General features: G+C 42.2%; 1 protein-coding gene across 3 annotated transcripts in view; it reads left to right on the top strand.

The window, feature by feature from the left end:
• Positions 1–25359, top strand: part of rps6ka1 (ribosomal protein S6 kinase a, polypeptide 1) — a 71859-nt gene that overhangs the window by 29758 nt on the left and 16742 nt on the right. Inside the window, exons 1-3 of one of the 3 annotated variants that reach the window (XM_079573203.1) lie at positions 20830–20974; positions 24506–24622; positions 25087–25168. In XM_079573203.1, the coding sequence (XP_079429329.1) occupies positions 25138–25168 (31 nt within the window). In that variant the 5' untranslated portion in view covers positions 20830–20974; positions 24506–24622; positions 25087–25137. Of the gene's footprint in view, positions 1–20829; positions 20975–22329; positions 22593–24505; positions 24623–25086; positions 25169–25359 lie in introns of those variants that run through there. The other 2 variants (XM_079573201.1, XM_079573202.1) reach the window with 2 other exon arrangements.

Below are 25359 nucleotides of genomic sequence, written 5' to 3'. Positions count from 1 at the left end.
AAGTTTGCTCTACGCCCCGATTGTGAAATGCTCTCCTTTTTTGGACTGAGCTGTCCACGAGGAGCAACAATGTAAAAAGGAAACATGAGGCTTATAACAATGACTACAAGCCCCCGTCGCCCCTCTGCACAGGCCTGCTATTTGGTGTTAGGGGTGTGCTAGCTGATCTACTGTACCAAAGTAGGCCCGTGTGTATGTTCAAGCTATTCTAGGTCATTTGGTTTTTGATTTTAGTTTGACATGTGTCATGTCAGTGCGATGTAAAGAGGAAAGTAATGTGAAGGTTGCCATAGAAGAGCAGCGCTCCGAGTGAATCACGTGACAGCAGTGCCCAGTGAGTTAAGGTCTACTTTATTTGTCCCTATAGGGAAAAATGTGCGTTTGACCTCTCCTTTAAGGCCGCTGGGTCAATCCGTCTGTGGGCAGTGGGCGAAGTACAATGATGACTGACTTCACGAGCTCAGTTAGACATTTTATGATTGGGCAATGTTCCTCTAAATTATGAACTCTGGTAATCTGATTTACAGTGTGCTTTATGGTCCCCGTATTTTTATACATTCACATTTTTTTTGAGCCATTTATCCGTGCTGTCACAGCCTTTGCTGTGATCAAGTCTGTAAGTTACACTAATGCTAGCCCTTTATACACCCAGGCCTGTCCTATGTTCTCATCCGCCATAGCCTCCTCTTGCATATAAGTGTGTGTGAGCGTCCTGATTAAATCGGGCTGTGTGTGGGTGGGACTGGAGCAGCCTGGCCTCTGCTGACCTCTGGCCCATACAGCGCCAAAGGGTTAAGTCAGGGTCTAAGCCTCTGAGGCTTGTGCTCCTGTGTGCACTTGCATATGGTCGCCATGGCAACTGACAACGATCATGACTCTGGCCTTGTATTTTCCACTATTATGTAAACAGTCTCCTGATACCCCTCTGTTCAATGTTAAAATCTGACACGAAGTATTCACACTCTTTGACTTGATGTGTAACTGAGGCTTTCAAGGGACATCTTTGTGAAAACCATGGTTTAGTTCAGCCAGTCCATATTTAAACTAGTATGGAATGCACTTCAGGAAGTGTTTGTAGAGGCCTGGAACAGCTTCCGAGGGAGGCGACCGGGAGGCACCCAAGACAGATGCCTGAGCCACGTGAAGGAGCAGCAGCTCTACACCGAGCTCCTCCCGTCTGGGATCCTCACCTCGAAGGGTGCGCTCAGCCAACCCGCAAACATTTCAGCCACTTGTATCTGTGATCTTGTCCTTTCAGTCATTACCCAGATCTCATGACCATAGGTGAGGATAGTAACGTAGAGCGACTCGGCTCCGTCTTCACCACAACAGTCCATTACAACGGCTGCATTGCAGAGAACGCACCAATCCTTCTGTAAATCTTCCGCTCCATCCGTCCCTGAACTCGTGATGAAGAGATGAGAGACACCCTCCGGCCCCTGACTGCGGCTCAAACTTCTGTCCATAAAGGTAATGAACAGAACCGGCGACAAAGGGCCGGCCGACGCTGTATACAGGGCCGTGGGGGCACCTGTGTTTGCCCGCTGACCAGTCCTCTCTGCACCGGACCCCACAGCTCTGCGAGGGGTGGTGAGCCCACAGAAGGTTGGGCCCTGTGGGCAAAGACCCGACCACCAGGTGCTCGCCTAAGAGCCCACACCCCAGGCCGGGCTCCAGTGTGGGGTCGCAGTGGGGTTACTGATAAGCTAGTCATCGGGGTTTTCTGACATGCTCTTAGTCTGGCTCATCACCTACATGATGCCCTTCAGGCGCTCAAACAACCCCACACGATGAGGTGGTAGTTCCAGGGGAGTCCAACAACCATTCACCCTACGAAATAGCTTTCACATCCATAGTTAGAAATACAGACTTTTTAAGGATTGTTTTTGAGCCATCATGTACAGTGGGGAAACAAAGTATTTGGTCAGTTCCCCAAAGACTTTCTATTGGATTTCGGCCAAATACTTTTTTTCCTCACTGTCCCTACACAAACGTACTAGAATGTGGTACATTACACACTAGAACTACACACGACTATTTAGGAGTATAAGTGTTTTAGTCAAACTGGTCATACTCACTGTTTGTCTTAAGGGAGAAAAGGGTTTGTGAGAAAACAATGCCCGATTTAACATGTTCAAAAGTAATGTGCCTACTGTTAAGTTTCTTTATTTGATTATTATCTTACACGGAGAACTTTGCTAATTCATTCTTGACTCATCTTGTGGAGAGTTCTGGGCTGCACAGCTTTACTGACACATTCCATTCCACATGAGTGTGAGCTTTATATTCAGAATTAGACTGATCTGCGGAGGTGTTTACTTTGATATTTTTTGTGAAGTCATTTTGCAAATGTTTTAGTAATAATTGTGTTAGATGGAACCTCCTTATTTGGCTGTTTATACCTGGTGTCTTTGTAAGATTCAAACGTTACTTCCTCACTCGCTCTGCTCACAGCCGCTCCCACAGGGCCTGTTTACCTCTTAATAAGATACACATTATTCCTGGCTTTCTGGTTCCTCTTCCCTGCATATTTCTGCTGACTAATGCTTGTGGAAAGTTTCACACTTTCACTGTTTTTGGCCTCCATGGCTTGTTACGAAACGGAGAGGTCTAACATGCAGGGCTAGATACGTGGAAGTGGAGCGCTGGGTGTAATCTGGGTGTTTGTTTAAGTGCTCTGTCACATACTTGGGAGCTTTCGAACACTGTTTACACAAGATCCAGCCGACCAGAGGATTCTGTAGGAGCTGTGACGAGGGGCTCTGGATCTGGAGTGGGTCTGTGGGTTGGGAAGGGAAGGGAGAGATTTCAGCTTCCTGACAGTAGCTTGGTATAACAAGGGACAGATGCATTGTGTTTTTATTTTCTGATCATTTACAGCCTTTATTGGGTTAAAGTTAGAGTTATTGATGAGTTTACCATGAAATAATAAGTATGACTGTTTCCGTGAGATTACTTTTAAGTGATTGTATTATTGCATAACACTATTAAATTACTATATATTTACCCCACATCACCCCCTCACCTTGGAAACACAAACACGTGTAGGATCGAAGCAGCAGCGCAGCAACAGTTAGCGGCTAACACAGTCAGAGTTTAGCATTATAACCGTCATTTAGTTTCTTTAAAGTGATAATCTGTAAGTTTAAATGTTTCACAAATTTGATAGTCCAAATAATTGAGTCTAGGTCTGAGATATAGATACTGTAATAGATACAGTAATCCACGGGCTATCACTTAATCACTGACCAATAAGACGAGCTAGATCACTTTCACTCTCAATCTTACAGACTATCCCTTTAATTTCCTCTGTGAACCCCTTCAACATTGCCCTCTGGTACTGTCATTCTGCGTTATATTGACCTGGAGCTCCCTCTATGGGCTGCTGTGAGAATGGCATGTGATTAAACTGTAAATGAAAAGCTTTCATTTCTACTATTAACAACTTGGTAACAAATCAGTGGTGCTGTGATGAAGACACCATGTTCACAGAAACCTTCAGAGCTGTCTGGCTTTCTGCAGCTGAAAGGATTACTCAAACTTGTTCAAAATAAAGTGAAATACTTGACCATAATGGCCTTCCATATTCCATAGTTTTATGTCTCTTCTGTGTTTGGCTATGCCGGTCGTTTTGGACTCACTTTGAATATGGAAGGGCCTATTTCAATTTTTGAAATGTGATTTTTTTTTCACATTTTCACCGCAATGTTACACAGCTCCCCGGATGCATATCAGACAGGGCTCATTTAAAAGTTTCCGTCACAAAAGAGACACATCTTAATCACTTTCCGCTCCAAAGTTCTGCTCTAAAGTCAGCGATGTTGATGATGGATAAACTGATTTACGGAATATTGTAGCATTTTTAAATGGCAGTTATAGATGACATCAGTTGTTTCAAAGCATTGTGGACCAAAAATCTCTTTTACTATAAAGCACTCCTATAAAGGAGTTCAAAGACGTCCCCCCGCCTGTTGCTTCTGCAGACCTGGGGGGGTGGACTGTTATTGGCTGTTTCTAACCCAATATTAGGGCCAGACCCATATTTGGGGTCCGATACCGATATGAAGGGGGTTGGCTGATTGCCGATATATAGGCCGATATTTTAAGTAATTTAATTTGATGTAAAAAAAAAAAAACATTTATTATCATTGTGAAGGTTCCAATCATAGAAATATATAGTATCTAATAAAGGTTGCTGCTGATGTTTTCTGGTTTATAATCCTGTGTATGATCCATTCTAAACGTGTCGGTGTTGCTCAAAACTTGATTTAGGAGCGAAAAAGTACTCACTGAAACCCTAATAAAATTTGAAAACTAAATGTATCCATTGTGGAAATGTAGGATCTGATTACTGGTGCAGTGTTTTTTGAAGAAATTTTAGACTTTGCGATCGTGGCTAACATTAGCCTAGCGGCATCGTTGGTTTACATGTAGCAGTTAGCAGTGGCTATCAAGCCGTTTTTTTCTCAACAAAATGACAGCATACCATGTGTCAACTGTAGAGTTAGATGTTTCCTATCTGTACCGGACTCATGGATATACTGTGTTAAGAGGAATTTAAAAGGGCAGTTTTAACATTGTTTGTGCTTTAAATGAATGTACTGTTCTTCTCCTAAATGTGACAGCAGTGAGCGTTATTGTTCATGAAGGCAGAAACAATGTTTAACCTGATGGTCATGGAGCAAATCCAGTCTGTAAGTAGTTTATATTGTAAGTTAAATCACCAAGTACAGCATTTGACTAGTTTGACTTAGTCAGAACAAATGAAACAAATAACATATATAAAATAGGTGTACAAACTTGTGTTCCCTCAGTTCCCCTGTGGCTCTGATTGAGCTCTTCCCAATGCAAAGATCTGGAAGTCTCTATCACCTCCAGTTCCAGTTGTAAAATCCCCACATATTGGCCCGATTGGCCAATGTATCGGTCGGGCTCGTCTCCTTCAGACAGGTCTGATGCTTTGTCAGTCCCATTCATTTGTCTTCCCACAATTGCATTGTCCAAGTTTACTTAGAAAGTGAATTGAGAAATTGCAGGATCACACATGGTTGACTACAGGACAAACTGATTGAAGGATTTGCTTGTTTCGTTTTTCAAATGAAGCGCAGCCTTTGTTAAACGATGCCTTTATGATAATTGCCACTTGAAATGAGTTGCCGCACTTCTCTTCTGCTTGTTTATACCAGGAATTATGCTCATCATAAACTTTCCTTATTGGGAGATTGGTTTCCCATTCCTCACCTTCACCTCTACAATGGGCATGTATAGCATGATGTTATATTTTATTTTACTGCTCTCATATTATGATTTATTCCGGCTCTTTGAAATACTTCCAGACTCCTGCAGCCTGTGATGGCTCTGGAAAATCCCGACCATGTCTATAGTAGTTATACGAGAAAGGCACACCACCACTTCTAATATTCATATCAGACAAAATATCTTTGCAGCCTCTAAAAAATAAGCCTTCACGACTCTGAAGCATACGTAACACTGTGCAAACAAAGATATTTTGAAAGACGATTGAATCTTGGTGCCTCTACACCGCGTTCCATATTAATTATCAACTCAAATGACAGTCAGCATAACTTTCGAGCCTTTAACTGTTAGAGGATAATATGAATGTGATTGGAAAAAAAAAAACTCAGTTTTTTATTCAAAAATAAATATAGTAAAACACTAAAAATCTACTGTTCCTTATTATGCAACTCGTTGTTTCAAACCATTTTAAAGGTTGTAATTAACTGAAAATGGTCATTTGTTGAATGAAGAATGAATGAAGATGATTTTGTTCGGGAAAGCATGGTTCTTCTTTTTGTACCATAGAAGAAAGTGGTCAGCCAGAAACTCCACATATTTTTCAGAAGTCATTTTCACACCTTCAATGATCCCCAAAACATGACTCCGCCCCCTCCTTACTGACCTCACAGCCTTGTTGGGACATGGTGGCCATTCACCAACCATCCACTACTCCATCCATCTGACCATCCAGGGTCACATGGCCTCATCAGTGAACAAGACTGTTTGAAAATGAGTCCTCATGTATTTCTGAGCCACTGCAGCCGTTTCTGCTTCAGCTTCAATGAACAGTTTAGGGGAGGCCCGGATAGAAGGTTTATGCACAACTGCAGCCTCTGGAGGGTCCTATACCTTGATGTTCAGGAGTCTCCAGAGGCACCAGCAGCTTCAAATACCTGTTTGCTGCTTTGTAGCCACTGTTCTCTTAATCTGATGTGTTTGTCTGGCAGAAACCGTCGTCATTGTGCCTTTATCTGCACAAAACCTGTGTGTCTGAATCAGCCACAAATCTCTTAACTGTATGATGCCTAATTTTTTGTGAAATATCAAACGTTTTCATACCTAGTATGCTTTTCATCAGCAGAGAGATCCTTTTTCTTTCCCATATTGCTTGAAAATGATGATCTGCTTAATAAAGTGCAACATCCTTTTGGAGTTGTTTTTCCCTTAACTGGGCTTAACCTGAAAACTAATCATCACAGGCGTCTGAGATTGATGTCAAAGAGCCCTGAACACAATACCATCCATGAGTTTCATTGAAAAACTTTTTTTTGTTTCACCTTTATGGCACTGAAATACAATTTGCATAATAATTTGGAACGCAGTATATGTACTTTGCTAGACAAAACACCTGTGTTTAAAGTTTATATCACAAGAAAATCTGTAAAGCACTTTGTGTTACATGACATGTATGAAAAGCGCTATAGAAATATAAATTGATTGATTGATTGACTAGGCTATTATTATATTCAGATGAAATAAAAAATTAATGACTAAACTAAAATCTGAACGTTGGTTCCAAACTGAAATGTCCTCCAGTGAAGGATTTACAGCCAGCGTTATGTTGCCACTCGTCCATGAGTAAGTCTGAAATAGCACATATACAGGGGAATACAGGAGCTGTAAACCCTACAAGTGTAATCCTTTTGCAAAGCCATATCACTGTGGCACATTGTGCCTTGTGTCTCACTTTGCAGAAGATCACTGTCAGAACGTGAACTCTGACGGCTCTCCTCATCGGGCTAACACTGTGCGCTAACACTGTGCGCTGATCGTGAATATCATTTTGGAGTGGTGGTGCTTGGCTTGCACCAAAGTGTCCTGGCTCCCTCCACTCTGTGGCATCATTAACACTGCTGCTGAAGGAGCTGTTGCATTATGTCCGCTCTAGGATAGTTGGAACTTTGTCATCAAAAGTCTAAAACGACCACCTTTCAAACTCAAAGTCTGCGCAAAAAACGCGCATCTGAGGGATGCAGATCCATTACATAGACAGTAATGGAGGAATACTAATACTAACTAATCAGGTTTCTCCTTGCGGGAAAACGTAAGTTTTTGTTTTGAACAAAAAGCCTCCAATACCCCTCTGTCACTGTGCGGTGTTTTCATTTGCTGCATTGACTCAGGGGACATTACTCGCGCTCATTGTGGGAGGGGACTTTCGTGACGCATTCGCAGACACCGCAAACTGCTGGAACTACGACAGAGCAGTGAGGCTTGAAGATGCCCCTCATCTGTCTCATTACTTTCTACTCTGTAATGGATCATTCTCGTGTGTGAAGAAAGATCCATTTAAAGCTTAGTTAACTATGTCCTTGACTGGATTTAGGCCAACCTGACACACTGTTTTCAGTCACATTAAAGACACTGTCCATGTTTTTCTTGTTTATGTCTTGAAATGCTCTTGGGAGCCCAGGGGGGTTGTGAAGAGGAGAATTGGATATTGACCAGAGAAAGGAGACTGACTTGAACTGCTATAGAGAAACTAAAGACAAAAGTAGATAAACTGTATGATGTATTAGTATTGATATTAGTATTAGTATTCGTATTAGTATTGTCTGCTATTCCCACTTCTTTTTGTGTGTGTATTTTGTTCTTATATAGTCCAATCTCGTGTAAAACCTAAAACGTTTTAGCCATGTCCCCTCATGGCTAAAAAGCCAATGGAATTAGCATTTTCTTTTGGTATAAGTTTGTGTAAAAGTAGAGGTCCACTTCATGAGCACACAGTCCGATAAGGAAGTGTAGGTTTTTACTACTCCATCCACAAAGCATCATGTGTCATTCTCACAGAGTGCACCGTGGCGAGGTCAGCTGCACGGCCAGCAGCAATTTCAAACTACAAATGTGGGCGGAGTCTGGTGTTTAGTGCCATTGTAACGTGAACACAGCATGCATAAATGTATTATTATAAAACTGATGTTGGGCACCTCAGCAATGATCTAAACGTTTATTTCCTAAAATAATTTGGCTGTTTGGAAAGGCCACTTTATCACTAAGGACTGTGTTGGTTTGGTTAAAGCGCCCTCTACAGACAGTAGCGGAAGCTTTAAAGGATCTGTATCATGCTATATTAGCCATTCCAAAGTAAACCTTAGGCATCTATACGATATATTGTACCTCTATGGAGTACTCACAGTGGTAGAGGTAGATAAACCTTTATTAATCTCACAAAGGTTCACCAAACATCCATCAGTGAAGTGACAGCCACAAACACTATTTTGGTGATAGTCGCTGAATCCCAGAAAGAAATTCCAACTTCTGGTGAGTGGCCTCCTCTTTAGGAAGGTTGAATAAAGTCTGCGTAGCCAAACACACATTTTTGCCACATTATCGTCAGAAAACAGAATAGGCGTGTCCAGAGTAGGTTAGAAAGAGCTCCTTCTTCACAGCTTTCGGTGCAAACATGACATCTGTTCAGACGCTCAGGGGGTGTGTTTGTTTACTCTGCAGGGGCAGCGCGGACACGTCCAGCTCTTTATTTCTTTCTTACAACAGAAATAATGAAAAAGCTGTTTTACAAATTCAAATCAAGCCGCAAGGCATTACATTACAGACGTCGGGCTCTTCCTGCTGTTGCAATCTGATGTCAGATGGGAACAAGTCAGTCGTTTACCAGGAGAGCAGCTGTTTAGAGAGCAGAATTCCGGAGGTTTGCTGACAACTGTGTGAATGAAGGCAAAAACCACTCTGGGGTGTTTTTGATAAGGCATTACAACATGGTTGATTTTGCATGATATAGGACCTTTAAAGAGAGAATAAAAGCTTATAAAATAGAGATAGAAATAGTGATAGAAATAATTATTCCGATAACAAAATCAGAGCAACACATCTGTTGGTTGAGTTTGAAAACTGCCGTAGTGAAGGCAGTTTGAGTGCAGTTGGATTGCTGAGGATATATCCCTAGGTTTAACAAAAGGTTTGCAAATGTGGAGGAATTATTATTGTTTTTTTTAATTATGCAACAAACTCCAGGAAATCTAAATGAGAGCAGTAGAAGACGAAACAAGTGAACAGGGGAGGAAGTACTGCTGTGTGGTCTGGATGAGGGAATGGTGAGTTCACTTTTTGTGCATGTCAAAGAGTCACAGTCACTGCGTTCATATTTGGTTGAATGTATTGAGAAAAACTAGTTCTCAGATTCATCCTCCATCAAAGAGGAGTGGAGCAGGAGAAGGCTCTTGTTAGTTATGCATGAACAAACGTTGGGTGCACGGGGAGTTTGATGGTTAGCTGAGGTGTGGAATGGGAAATGAGCTTTACACAAGGCAGACTCAGCGGTCAAGAGCTGTCTGTGCAGTCGGACAATTGTTCATGTTTGAAAAGTCCCCAACAGTCAGTATTATTATCATTATCATTAGCATTAATGAGAATGCATTACTCAGACTTTACTAACCACTGTTCAGCACCTCCGCGTTGGTATCCCATGACTTCTATGGGAAACGGGTGAAAGCCAACTAAATATATGCTGGATTTAAGCATGCTAATGCGAGAAAAGATCAACTTTTTTCATTTTTAGAACTTTGTGTAAGTTTTCAAAGTAATCATCTGGACAGGTTATAAAACACATTTGTGAAACAAAAGTGAAAAATAAACTCAAACAACCCGGCCCATTGAAAGCTGCCGTGCTCTCCACTCACTCCTCACAGCAAATGTCGTCATAATGTGACCTCTGTGACCATCTGCCAGTTTAGAGAGATCGTCATACTGTGATTCAGTGACCGCCCTGTCCCGAAATACAGATTTAACCAATCACAGCCAAGTATGAACCTATGAGCATGAAATATGATTTCAGATCATACAGAACACATGTTGAACTGAAGAGTAATGCAGTCAGAATCTCCTAAACGTAATAAACGTTACATTCGGGGTTTTATACAACGATAAATTAATGTCACAGTTTTCACCGAACCTGGATCACAATTGATGTGACGTAGTAAAGTGATGTTGTTTTAAAGCCATAGAGCGGCTGCGTCACACTTTGGCCTGTTTCTTCTCAGCCATTTTATTTCAAGACATAAAAAAGGCTAATATAGAAGGGTCTGAAATGTGTTCCTGGTCTCTCCTGCTGGAGCTGACTGGAGCTTGCTGTGGGGAGGTGACCCGCAGTGCTCAGCGTGGCGCTGTCGTGTTGGGGGCAGGGTGTGTTTGAGAGTTTGATAATAGAACTGACTGCTGGTGCCCATGGGTGCTGCCTGCTCCCCTAAACACACACAGGCTCGTCATTCTTTTCAGTTCCATTATCACTGAAGGCATGGTTATGTTCTCATGTTCTAATCTGCCTGTTTTCTTCTCAGAATACGGAAATGAAAGTTTGAAGAAATAAATGATGCGAGTAGGGTCAAAGTTTAGTATTACTATCAGTAAAAGCATTACAATGTCAACATTATTCCCAACAGTTGAGATGTCTGTATTTTTATGTATTTATTTGTGCCACAATTGTGCCACAATTCACTTTTGTCATGATTCGATATGTATTTTGATATGAAGGTCACAATTTTGATTCAATTCAGTACATTTGAAGTTTTTGCTGACCAGCAAACATTCCTCAAAGTAGAATTACGCTATTTGCTGTATTGTATCAAATTATACTGTTTAAAGTAATGCTTAAAGACCTTTAGACCTGCATTAGACCTTTGAAAATACTGCATTTAAGTTTAGTTTTATTTTCTTATAGAATCCACATCAGTTGCACAGTAACAGAAGCAACATTCAATATTTAACTCATGAGCACAGTTAATAACATTATTGACGTTACTTTGACATCTGATACAGCTTATTCCCTTCTGCTCCAACGTATTCAGAGAAAGTTCTCAGAACAATCTTTTTAATGTGATCTACTGTTTTCATAAGCAGTCATTGACAGCCACAGAATAAGAATGAATGTTATTTTCCTGTGTTTACCGAAGGCGATACAGAGAAGTGTGTTTTTCTGAGCGAGAAGAAGCAAAACATCCTCCACTCAACCAACCCTTAGGCTGACGGTGACGCTTGAGCTCAAAAGTGAGGACACATACAAAACCTACAGAAAAAACAATGTTGCCTTCAATTAAAATATACAAAGCAATTAATATTATAGGAACATAAAATATCATGAATAAGATTTTACTTTTGACCATCTGCTGTTTGTAAAATCTACAGTAGGCCTTTAAGACTTTTTAGCATGATTTAGTCACATGGTGCACCTATGCATTTGGTGTCAAGTAGATAGATAGATTGATAGATACTTTGTTGTCAGATGCGATATCAATACAAAAAACAAAGACATACAGATGTAAGACATTTCACAATGGCATTATAACACTTAAACTCCTCATTTAGTTTCAGGATGGACTGATGAACAAAGTAACAGGTCTCCATGGTAACACTCTCTTTGTCCTGTGGTTCATGTGCTTTGTGAAGGACAAAAAACAAACAGATACCTGTCTCTTACCTGTTTTTTCCTTTTATTTCAGACTTGGCTGTCTAAATCAATACACAAAGCAAAAACTGGACTGTCCGGACAAAATCCGGACGTCTGGGCAGTGGGAACCCTACCAACCCTGTCCAGTCTTTTGGAGACCTCACAGTCCACTCTCGTGGCTGATCTGGTTCTAAGAGTTTAATAAACTCCTCCAAAGGGGGAGGAGCCGAGCATAAATGTAGTTATTCAGTACTCCAGTATTGAACACAGAGATGTTTTAAAAGTTGAATAGATAATATCCCATTCTTCGTAAGGACATGGCTGTATGAATGCGATGGTGTGTAGGTCAAGAGTTTGAAATGGCCTGGAGCGCCCTCTGTAGGCCGAGTTGAGCGCACAACTCTATTACTTTCTTGCTGCTGGTTCTGATTTCTGGCTTTTTTCGTAATTGAGATCTGGTTTGAACCTTAAAGAGCCATTGAAAAGAGCCGATGAATGCCACATCACTAAATATTACTCCAAACTGTGTGAATGAATGACGTGAAATACAAATGATTATTTTAATGGTTAAACGCTCCAAAAGGTCCGTCTGTAACATGTCCGTTTTAGGTTTGCAAAGGAACCTGCTGCTGCTGAGACCTGTTGCTTCTTTGGCTCGGCTTTTTCTCTCCACGTTAACGTAGCGTCGCTGTTATTGGAGCCTCTGATCCTCTGCTCTTCTGTTCGGTGCCGCGTGACTCCAAACACAAGCCTCCATGTTCGCTGTCACTATGGCAATGTACTGCAACCAGACGTACTTCTATCCATCACTCCGCCTCCCTCCTTCCACCCCCCGAAACCACACACACACCCCAGCACTCCCATTCATGTCCACGTTGGCCACAGTCGCCATGGGAACTGTATCCTCACATCGCAAAGCACGCTTCTGCCACTCATTCATACGTGAGTGAAACGTGCTCTCCTCTTTTGTCACTAACAGAGGTCATGCCTTTGTTTTTACTCTCTAAGCTCTGAAAACACACTGCGCAAATCATAATAATCGTAATTATTTCGATTACAAGGAGCCACCACGTATCAGTGTCAAAGTCAGGTCTTTATCTGTCTCAGTCAAAAACGATCACAAGAACAATATGTGCATGAATGTACCTGTGTTTTGTGATGTATTATAGACTTGTGACATGTTTGGACAGCAGGAGATGTGAGAACAGTCACGTCCACCATGTTTTGCATGTTCAGCCTTGGTGTATCATAAAGAGGGCTCCAGGAAGTGCTGGAGACAGGAGAAGGCAGTTGCCATAGTTTCACTGCAGCCGCAGCTCAGGGTCGACCGAGGGAACGCATCCGCTCTTTCTCCTTAATCCAACACACTTTCTTTGCAAATCATGGGCTGTCAATTAGAACAACCCAATCCTCCTGTCCCCATGGGGTCGATGTTATACTGTACACAAGCTGCTAAATATATATAGTGAGAGCAGACATGTTTCCAATGCATGGGATTCCTGTGGTGTTCAAAGGATTTCTGTAGGCTTTATTCGACAGGACAGCAGGGAGTGAGGAGGGGGAGAGACACTCAGCAAATTGTCAGAACCAACACGATCCCACAATCCTGAGGATGCAACAGTGTTTTGCTATATGTGCAGTGCCCTCAACCACTAGGCCATAGCTTTCACATGTGGTTCTTGCTGTTTAATAGGTCAGATTTCGGTCATTGATTAGATTTTCCCCCACCACTAAAAACATGTACAGTAGGAGAATTCTCCACTCAGGTGACACTGACCATCATCACTGACCATGGGGGTTTGAGTATCTACTGATGTCCAAAACCATCAGATACCATCTCAAAAGTAGCTTGCGGTGCGAGAAAAAGTGAATGGTCCTATTTTATAACCAGTGAATTAGTGAAGTTAAAAAAGCCAGAAAAGGAGATGTTGCGTATCAAAGGGTTTTCTATGATAAACTGTAATGGAAAATCATTAAAGAAGGATGACTGGACTTCACGTAATATCAGGCTTTAGGTCATATTAATATGAACAACTCACTACATAAAGTCATCTGATCATTACAAATATATTAGCTCAGTTATTCTTTGACCTATTAAAATACTGAAACCTTCTACATTGACCATTATCATGGTATTATTTTGAGTCAGGGGTGTCCAAACTTTTCTCAGCGAGGGCAGCATATTGACATGTATACAGTGTGAGGGCCAAAGATGGACGGTCAGTGCAGTGAAGCATTGGAAACATGGGTGTGTTTCAGACAGGTTTAAGCTTTGCCCCACACCTTTGTAATGCCAGCCCTGTCTCACAATAAAATGTTGGTTTTTGAGATTTTAATTGTGTGGAATTATGATATTTGCAGTAAAAAGGACTGTCTCTGGAGATGTGTGCCAATTCAACAAGAAGTCTGAGGGCCACCAAAAATGTGTCTGAGGGCCGCATTTGGGCACCCCCGCTTTAAGTGAACCAGTCACTGTTTCTGTCCCAGCTTTGATTAGTTTACGTAGTATTAGCATTAGCATGCTGCTACTAGCTGCGGTTTTGCGCACCAATAAGAAAGTAACTCAGTGATTCATGTCACCAGGTTCATATTCAGATTCAGTCGGTGAATGCTGTATTTTCAAAATGGTGAGAGCTCAAATAGGTCAGTGTCAGAATTTGGAATCAATTCCCGATATTGTCTGGAAAACAGTGCTTTTTGTACAATGTGAGCGGATGTTAGCATTACTGCAGTGGTCTCTGTTTATGCTGGAGTCTTCATCACTTAGTGTCCATGACCTCCTGACCCTGTCGCCGTGGTTTCACTGTGTGCAGAACTGTTTTCTCTCTACAGGGACCAGCGTACAGGGGTTTCATTAGTTCTGACAGGGCTTCGGGCCGTGCCCTAAACTTCACCCGAAACTCTGCCATCATCACATTCACTCAGAGAAGTGTGTTTGATGTTAAGCATTCTGCTAAACTGATTGTATTCTTATTAACACAGACACTTGAGTCTCTGCCACGCTGTGAGCGAGTGACGTGCAGATGTAACTGTCCACAGAGAAATGACTTTAGGCTTTTGTTACCTTTTAAACGTTGGAAACCTCCTCACCAAGGAATCAAACCCGGGACCTTGTCACTGCAAAGCCAGAGTTGTAACCGCTGCGCCATCATGCCTTCTAAATTCTACTGGACTGCTAATGAGTGTGCAGACGCCTCAGACTGATCCTTCTGGTTCCTGTTTGGTTAGTGCCCCTTGTTATTCGGGCAGTTTTCTTTTCCTTGAGCTGTTGGGCCTGTTTGTTTCAATCCGATGGTGGCGGTGCATTAAAGAAACCCAGGCATTTCATCCGTCTGTGGACGAGTAATCGTTCAGGGACACACACGCCATTCATAATTTAACACATTCATATTTGTGCCTCTGATGGGAGGAAACAAAGCAGGTTGATAATAGTGTCTGCGTTTCCTCAATGTGCTGATTTGTGTGTGTGCATGTGTGTGTGTGTGTGCGTGTGTGTGTGTGTGTGTGTGATGGAACAATCCATTGATGCTTTGGATAATGCAATTCTTTGCCAAAATGGCCATATTTGCTGTATATAGCCACAGTATTGAAATTGAACAAGATTACTTAAGAATAGGCAGAATGATTTGACCATTTCAATTTTAGCCTAGTTTATTATTATTATTATTATTTTTATTTTTATTATTATTATTATTATTTTAATTTTTGTTACATTTAATGTGCACTGTGGTGAAATGATGAATGCACTTTACATCTATCATCCTCGGTTCGTTTAAAGTTCTTAAAAAGTTTGCTTTTAACATTCTGTTTTGTGGTTCTAGATGACATATATTTTAGTAGTACCCAGCCCTAATCTTGGTCGTTCAGATTTGTTGCCATGGCGGCGTGTCAACAGGCTGCAGCTTTTCTCTCTCTTGACAAGGCGATGTTTCTAACCTTCTCTGCGAATTGCATTTGCAGTTTTTGTGAACTCCCTGATCTCCTTCCCACCCCTCGTCCCCCTCCCACCCCTCGTCCCCCTCCCACCCCTCGTCCCCCTCCCACCCCTCGTCCCCCTCGCCTGAGCTCATTCTACACATTAGGATATGGCTGGAACATGTAGGGGGTGGAAAATACATAATTTTAACATTTTTAAACTCTGTGTATAGTATAGTCCCTTTTAACATTAAAGTAAAAAAAAGAAAAAAGAATGGTCTTTGAAAGCTAGATTTTGTCATTCTGAATGTTTGGTGGCTTTTCTAAAAGCGTTCACAGGAAATGCAGCACAAAGTGAACATTTCCCCCTCTTATAGCCTTGGTCATCCAGAGCCTTTTTTTCTGATATCAGTCAAATAGTTTGCACTTGCCCTCCGCCTCGCTGCTGTGACATCTCTGGTCCTGTCTGCTGTGGTCTGTCTCCTCTCTCCTTGATCTATTGACCGTCCCTGCAGCTCGCTCTTTATACAAGGCTCTCATGGCGTCGTGTCAACTGGCCCGCGCCCGTCTGCCTCTCCTCTTACACGCTGTGCTATTAATACTCAACATGCCATGGCTGGATTTGTGCTAGTATCCCGGCTAATCCTCCGCTACCTCCAGACCCCCTCGCCCTTCACTGGGCCGTGTGCCGTGGCATCGGGGGGGGGGGCATGTTGTGACACAGTAATTGGTTTAATCAGGACAGATCACACAGGGATTGTTCAGAGTCGTTGCTGGGACGTGGATCTAATTGGATCAGCCGCTGGGACAGAGGGGATTGAGAGCTCTTGAAAAGGAGCTCCGTCTTTGTGCTTTGTCTAAGCAATCAACTGAGAAGCAGAGTTGTTTTAGTTTTAGTCTTTTGGACAACAAAGCTTTTAGTTTTAGTCACGTTTCAAAGTCTGATCGTTTTAGTCTAGTTTTAGTCAGTTTCATTTAAGTTTTTGGATTTTTACTAATTCCTTTAGATCAATAAGTATTGGAAATAAGTTTTGGGAATTGGGATGAAGGGTGACAGGCTGTACTGAGCTTGACAGATGGATTCCAACAGAAATGTTATTGTTAAATGGCTTTCCCCAAAACTGCGGCATCTACACATTCATGCTTTCTGCGTCTGTACCGCTACATATACCTTTAAAACGCCACAGAAAGCAACTCTAAAGCTTAAAGGTGACAGTTAAGCTCTGTACGAAAAGTACTTGATCTTACAATATCCCACAATGAACATAAAATACAATGAGACACCACTTACTTTGGGTAAAAAAAGTATTCCATTAGAAAAAATGGGAAATAATTTAAATTAAATGTACTGATGATATAGTAATTATCGTGACAGCCTGACCCCTATGGTAGTTTATTTGAGGGGAAAAAATGTCTTGAGGAAAGATAAAGTTTGATCGCTTTCAGCCACGGGTGGCCTGAGAGATGGCGTCGCATGCAAGCTCATGTGACCTGACTTTGTGTCACGTGTAGTGGGCGTGGGCGTGTATTCTGCCACTCTGCTCCAGGCCTGGTAGCAAACGTCTGACCAACAGCTTCTCTCATTTTCGTCTCGTCAACAAAAAACTCAAAAACGTCTCATCACCAATTTTTATTAAACTGGTCACCATTACATTATCGTCATTAAATTTGGTGTGTCAAGGTAATGATTGGTTAAAGTCTTACTGCTGAGAGTCCGGTTTTGGAATCCTGGGCTGAGGAGTATAATCGAGCTGTGAGAGCCGGGACAGGTTATCAAAAAGGCAGAGTGTTACACTCAGGGTCAATCCAATCAGAAATGGCCCAAACACAAGCGTCTACAAGTCAATCAATCAATCCAAATTTTATTTATAGAGCACTTTTCATACAAGGTTGTAAAGCCAAGTGCTTCACAGATCACCCTCTGTGTGTGTTGTCCAGGTCGCACTCCCCATTTCACTGCAGCTTTTCTTATTGGTTCTCATGAGTTAACCTCTTAAGCCCCGCCTTAACCGAGCAGGTTTTCTCCCGTTCAACTTCACCTAAATCTAAGAGCTTCTTGAAAAAGGCGTCAAAATAGACGCAAAATGAGGATGAAAACATGACAAAAAAGCGACCAAATGATTGACAACAAAAAAACACAAAAATGTACTAATAATATTTTTTTTAAAAGAAGCAAAAATAAAAAAAGAATTAAGAAAAAATAGAAAAGAAAATAAAATACAGAAAAAATACAAGTTTTACATTTGGGTAAAGCCGAACTGGAGAAATGCACTCGGTTAAGGCGCGGGGTAAGAGGTGAATCATTTGTTAGATTTTGCTCTAAAATTTGCATTGTTTTCCCTATTTTTGAATCTACTTTTTGCTGTATTTATTAATAATAATAATAATAATAATGCATCGGTCTTAAATAGCGCTTTTCTGGACACTCAAAGACGCTTTACATTGCATTATTCATTCATTCCATACTTGGTGGTGGTAAGCTACTATTGTAGCCACAGCTGCCCTGGGGTAGACTGACGGAAGCGAGGCAACCAGTCTGCGCCATCGGCCCTTCCGATCACCACCAACCACTCACTCACTCACTCCATTCGCTAGGCTTCCTGGTGTTCCCAAACGGTCTCCCATCCAAGTACCGACCAGGCCCTTCCCTGCTTAGCTTCCAAGGTCTGACGGGATTGGGCAGAGCATAGGCGGTATGACCACCCTGTAATGTAGTAATGAGGTATTACTCCCTCCTTATATAGTGAACTATTTCTATGCGTTGACATAATCGTATTGCCTTTGTTTGTTTGGAAGTGTATCGTCAGTGGAACAAACACAATAGGGAAGTACACGGATGACCCGACTTTAGAACCAGGTTAGGGGTGAAAGTGGACGTGAACAGTCGCACAGACAATGCCTTATTATTCTGCGTACTCTGCCCATGATAAACTGTTTAACTTTCAGATTGAAGTCGGGCGTACAGTAGAGTTAAGGTGTCTTCGCCATATTCATGCTGAGATGTACGTTTAGTCCTCTGTTAGTCAGACCCTCTCTGTATGACCGTGACTAATCCAGCCTTCCTTAGGCCATGTCCTTCTGTTCATCATATCTCCACTCTGTGCCCTCTCACATTGCCACTCAAATGTCCAAGGAAATGTCCACTCATGTCCAGGGAATGAGCTGGACTGTCAGAATTTGGGGAACAAATCAGTTGCAGTTTTTCTGGCAAGTATCAGAAGGTTTGTCATTGATGTTTGAAGCTAAGGACATTTCATGACCGAGTTTGCCGACTGCAGTCATTTTGATTGTGAACCTGGCTGCACAGAAGTGTCCTTAGTTTGGATGTGGAAGCGGTGGCCAGGGTTACAGGTATGTAGGCTGGGTGATGGGCAGCACTGCCTCCCTGTGGTGACTCTGCTGCATTACTTTATCTACACTGAGTTTCCACACTCTGATGTTTTGACCTCCAAACCCAGACCAATTCATTTGCTCTAAACGTGCACGCGATTGATCGTTTAATCAATAACAGATAAACGAAACATGTTGGGCTCAGTATTTATTATCTGTACATTTATTAGCATTTTCCCTCATTTTCTCATTTTCAGACTTTGATTTTGAACTGAAGTAAACTGGGTGGCTTTATATTTCATGTGTATTGCAGCTGGTGTGGTATTTTAGGATATGCATTTTTAGAACAAAGGTTTACTGATTTCTGGTTTAGAGTTGACAGTATTGAACTTGTGGCTGAGTTGTTGGCTTAAGGGCTTGAGTTTTAGATTGATGCTACCACACTTCTGTCAGACTGCACCAGGGCAGCAGTGGCTATGGTGTAACCCCACCAAGAGTGGTGTGAATACAAACATGTCTCTTGTGAAGTGCCTTGGGCAGTTAAGGAGCTAGCTTTGGCTGAGCAACATTCTGAATATGAATATAATATTTTTATAAGCAGCAGTGGGTTTTATGCCAAATGATGGATCTAGATCATCTTATATCATCAAAAAGCTGCAATAATAAAACTCTGAACTTGATGTTGGTATCATCACTCCTGTACTGCAGTAGTTTCCTCTACTTTCTCTCTCTGAAGACGATTATAATAAAGTCTCTTTTGTTCGTAGTGCTTTGCCATCTGCACACACATTTTGTCAAGTGTGCAAATGGTAATGTATTCAACACTCTACTTGAAAGGAACTTGCAAAACTCCTTTGGGTGTTCTGAAAGAATCTTCTCAAACATGTCTATGAATATGTCCTGAGATTGTGACATTGAAAATGTCATCCAGAGGTTTGCCCATCTCTGGCTTCAGCTTCCTGTCTCCCCTTGCTCAGCGCCGGCCGTGGTTTCCTGCCCCGGGGCTCTGTGCCTTTTATGGCTTCTGCTTCTCTTTGACTTCCCACTCACAGACTTGTGTCATTATTGCATGCAGAAAGTGGCTAACTGTGCCACGGAGCAGTGCGATGGCTGCATGTGGCCGGAGACATGTGGAGAATGCTGTTTCGGACGCGGACGCAGGCTCCGGAGGCAAGTGCAGATCCGTTTTCTCCTCCCGTCACTGGGAGCTGTGTAGACTCTGACAGGCGAGTCCAGAACTTGTCTGGACTTGCCTTCTTTTTCTGGAGAGGAAAGAAGGGCTTTCTGTTCAGGAGTTAGGAAATTACTGGGAAAAATATGGATACTCTCAGAAGTAGTAGTATTAGGTAACATTTACTTAGGTAATATGAATATGATAAAACCAACTTAATCTCTTACTTAAGCTTTTCATTGTTGAGTATTAGGCCAGTGTTTTGAAGGGTAGCAGTGCAGTAATATTCACATAGTATTGCTAGCGAGGTTATAGCGTATTAGTACCAGTAGTAGTTAGTTGGGTAGATACGTAGTTATGTAGTTAGTCAGTAGGTAGAGTTAGTTACTATTTGTAGGATTAATCTGAATCAAATTGGATCCACTTTTGAATGCTTAAATTAACAACAAATTAGCCAATCTGCTCTCTGAAATCTCCTGTTTAAACCTCAACAAACATTTTCTGAAACAATATAAAGTTTCTATCCCAGAAGTGGTAGAAAAAGCAGTTGTTAAAGTAGTCAAAGTTGTAGTAGAAGTACCGTTGTAGCAGTTAGCGTATGGTTCTACAGAACAGGAAGGGCATTTGTGAGAAAAGAGGAAGTGATGCGATGAGGGAAGAGTGACTTCCTGTCACCAGTTTGGTAATGCCACCTGACGTGATCTCAGATATGTGCTTGAGAGTATTCACCCTGTAGGTCCGTCCGTGTATTGTGTGTATGTTGAAATGCACATGCTAACTTCCTCCTTCACTGGAATCGCCCACAGAACCACTCTCACATCACCTGGATCGAGAGGGAATTTGCCAATGTTAGTGAACAGGTAAGCGCTCACTCCTCACTGAAGATCCAGATGAAGATCCAATCCTCCCCAAGTAAAGAACAGTAATATATGGAACACCGAAACATATTTAATCTTTATTAACTTCTCAGCCTCAGTGTGTGTTCATTACAGTCCCAACCATTTGTTAGCATGCGGTTATATAAAACCGCTTCCTGCAGGGGGCATTCCAGGCCAATTAGAAATCCTGACCACTTACCAACCCAGTCTCTCACTTTACTGTCTTTCCGTACGTACAGACATTATTTTAAAGGGGGTGTATTATGCAAAATTGACTTTTTCAAGCTTTACATCATGTTATTCTGTCACTCCCTCATTAAAAACATGCCTGAAGTGTTGCCTTGGCACATTCACGTATTTTTGAGTAATCTGTAAAAACTCTGATGGCGGCCATTTTAGGGATAGGTTTGCCTGAGTCCTCCTAGGAACGCCCCCACCTCCTGGAGACGCCTCCGAGCTTTCGTCACCAGCCGAGTAACCAACCACTGCTCCTCAGCAGAACCCCCTCCCCACTGATGCCACAGACAGCGTGTGGAGGGGGCGTGTCGGAAAGACTCAGAGGTTCTTAAAGAGACAGAGGCCTATTTCAAGACATTCACTACAGCCATTTTGAGAGAGACATTTTATACAAGGCAGTTATTCTAATTTACTGCATTTACAGACCAACAGAAGGTTTGCTCATCATTGTAGTGAGATATAGACTGGTGCTATGTGATTGAAAAAAGCATAATACCCCCTCTTTAAATTTGACAACATACAATGTCAAAAGGCCACAATTATGCTGGGAATGTCCACTTTAAGTGACCACAAGTGGCTGAAGGTCATGTCATGATGCTATAATGTCACACAAAGACAGAAAAATGAAAACAAAAGTTCTAATCGTGTTAATAAGCACATATAAAGCAATTTCGAAGCAAATTATATTTTCTTGTCAAACTATTTCTGCTAAAGACATTCTTTCACGAAAAGAGTCATTTACAGAAAGGGATAAGACATAAATACCTTTGCAAATGAGTATCTTGTGAGTATGAGTGTCAAATGAGTATCTATATCTTTTAGTATCTTTTAGTTTATTAGCGATTAGTGTCTGGGCATTGATAGTTTACATATTGTTGCTTTGAATGCATGCTAGTTTAAAGTTATTCACACCAGAGTAATTCTACAGATTGATGCAGTTTTTCTCCGCCTACTTTCAGTTTTGGTGTAGACCTCCCACTGTTGTTGTTTTGCCTGTGTTGAACTCTCTCACCACAGCGAGCATCTTCCTTCCTGCTGCCGAGTTCCACTTGAGTGTAGTCCGCACCAGAACATGCACAGACAGCAGTGGAGTTAGTGATGTGAGGTTCTCCTCAGCCTGAGGAGGTGTGTACATGGAGCCTTGGAGTGGTTGGCTGTAGTGTCATTGAGGGAGTCTGGTGAGGATGTTGCTGTAGTTTGTGGTCGGGCACGGCGGTCGCACGATGCTGGCCTCGTACTGATGGAGAAGGATAAGTGTAAGTGGAACCTGAGCCGACTGCTGACCCAATACCTGCCCAAAAAGACCCGCCCTCACTGTGACCGAGAGAACAGCATCCAGCAGGCCCCGGTAAACCCCTGGACGGTACGAATACTATGTTCATTGCACTTGAATATTAGTCATGTTTTTTTATGGTGGCACTTTGGAAATAGCAAAAGCTGCTGATGCTTAGCTATTTAATTGTGCTTTACTTCAGCTAAGTAAGTATCTTTATGAAGTGTTATAATGTATAGAACCTGATAACCCTGTTGTTTCAACCACGGCAAACAGATTCAGTTACACGACATTTTATTTTCCCTTCCCTTGTCAACAAATGGGGAGCACCCATGTTTAGATGTGTGCCAGATGTTACCGACCACTGGTTTAGGCCGTAAATCAATTCAATCAATTTGAATACAACAGCCTAAAGGTGCTCATGGCGGTCTTCTCTTAAGCTCTGATGCTTGTAAAGTTGAGATGGCCTAATCCTGGGCAGTGGTTTACACGCTTCTCTCACGGTCACGGGGTACTAGGAGGAGGTGTCCTAGAGTTTAAAAGCACATCATTTGAAAACATGCTGTTATTATTTATTTAATTTTTTTTATTGTTATTTATTTCCCCCCACCAAATACACATATCTACACTAATCTGCAAGAGCAAAGTTAATGTACGTTTTAAGATATAGTTGATTGTCAACAGACGGAAATCCATCATCCTTTACTTCTGTGGCCTGTCAGGAGCAGGGAGCGACCGCACTGCACCGCCCCAGGACCCATCTCCAGAGCCGGAGTACCTAGCTGAAAGACTAGCCTATTGCAAATCTATCAGGTCGATGAGGGAAACGAAACGCAGCACCCTTGTTTTTGTGTCAACCACCCAGCCATTTAAAATGTCCCCCCGCGTTTAGGAGCAGACTGTAGTGCTGTAAGTGTGCTGCCATCATGAGAAGTAAAGAACAGTGTTGGTGCAGCAGCTGGTTTCCTGTGTGCAGGCAGAACCACACCTCATGTTTCACAGCAGTTTCACATTCATTAGAAGGTGGAGAGCCCCATGGCCTTCCCCTTGTTCTGTGTCTTTGTGTGTTTGTGTGTTTGTCTTCCCTGCAGCCCTATTCCGGATCAGCTGTTTGTCCTGCGGGCTTGCAGATCATGACAGTTGATCGTGTCCCGCTTTGGGCTCATCTGTGGATAGACTTGTTTGTGCTTTATTTGTCGCAACGCAATCTTCAACAAGGCACACACAGAACGGCCTGCATGATCCAGGAAAGGAACCTGCAGCCTTCTCGCTGGGAGGCACAAAGCTAAGCACTCCTAAGCCTCCGAGGTGAACAGGAGGGCAGCAGCACATGTGTGTGCCCCGCCCTCAGGCGACGGGGACGGTTTGAGGAAGTGGATTAGAGCTTAAACAGTAGTTTTACCGTCAGTGGTGTTTGTGGTCAGTACCATTTACAGTAAACATGCCTCGAGAACCTTCCACTGCTATTTACACACATGCAGCAAATGTGTTTACATCCTTCTTCTGTTTATGCTATTGTCTTTTTGTGTTGTTGAAAGTAGACAAGGGGAAAAGACACTCATTTAGTTTTTGTTTTGGTTCGACTTACCGTCCAGTAAATGACATTTTTGGGCCCTATAGTCGGTATATTTCTTTGTTTCTCACTGCTCTGCTTTACTCACTCATTTATAAGTGAGAAAGACGGACATATGTACCAATGCTGGCATTTGGAGTTCTTTCTTGCCTCTTGACTCTCGTCACTGTCTTTGACCGGTTTGCTGACCACAGTGTGGTGTGCAGTGTCCTGAGTGTGCACTGTGATGACCAGCTGTAACAGAGGTTTTTTGGTGTGTGTTGGTCTTTATTCAGTTATTGCTGCTGAGACGGTACAAGGATCATTTTCGGGACAGTTTGGGCTAGATTCTGTATCTGTCTTTTTCGGGACGCATGGTCACTCTGTGGCTTAATGTAAGCTCTGCTCACATACTCTGACTAACTGATTGTCCTTGTGTTGTGTTTCGCAGGACGATGGGGAGATTAAGGAGATCAACATCACACATGTGGTGAAGGAGGGCTCAGAGAAAGCCGATGCCTCTCAGTTTGAGCTGCTCAAAGTCCTGGGACAGGGCTCCTTCGGAAAGGTACCAGACCTCTGCTCACTCCAAACCTAACTGACCTAACAGAAAAGTGACATTATGAAGGGTGGAACATGCGGACCATGCAGATGGTTTGAGAACACAGTTATTGTTCTTTCATCTACAAGCATAAATGAGCTACTGATTATCATGGCTTCTAGCTTTGGCCCCTTTAAGTAGACGAGCAGGTCTCACTACTGCCACCTACTGATGAAAAAGGTCATTAAAGAGCAGTTTAAAACAGCCTTTATTTATTATTTCAATAAAGTATCATCTTATCTTATCTTATCTTATCTTATCCCAATAAAATGCTTGTGTTTGAGTTTTTTTTCATGTTGAATTATTAACCGTGCAATAAAAAACACCGTCTCTGGTGATGTGTGCTGCTCTGCTTTTACTCACTTATATTTGTATGGCATGGAACCAACAGCTCACACTGTGGAGTCTTGAAAATGAATGTTTGTGTCCAGGTGTTTTTGGTTCGGAAGGTGACAGAGCCTGATGCCAACCAGCTTTATGCCATGAAGGTCCTGAAGAAGGCCACTCTCAAAGGTACACAGGGCAGCCTCTGGAGACAAACTCCGTGGACTGAGATGTTTCTTAGAGATAAGATCTGAGAGCCAAAGACACTTTTGAACTAAAATAGTAAAATAGGGTGTAATAGTACACTAAAATTGGTTTGACTATTTAGAGAGCACGGTTCAGTATTTTTTCTTACAGAAAAAAAAAAAACTGGAGCACAC

Source organism: Gobius niger (genome assembly GCF_951799975.1).
Source record: "Gobius niger genome assembly, chromosome: 16".
NCBI lineage: Eukaryota > Metazoa > Chordata > Actinopteri > Gobiiformes > Gobiidae > Gobius > Gobius niger.
This window is presented reverse-complemented; position numbering and strand designations above follow the sequence as displayed.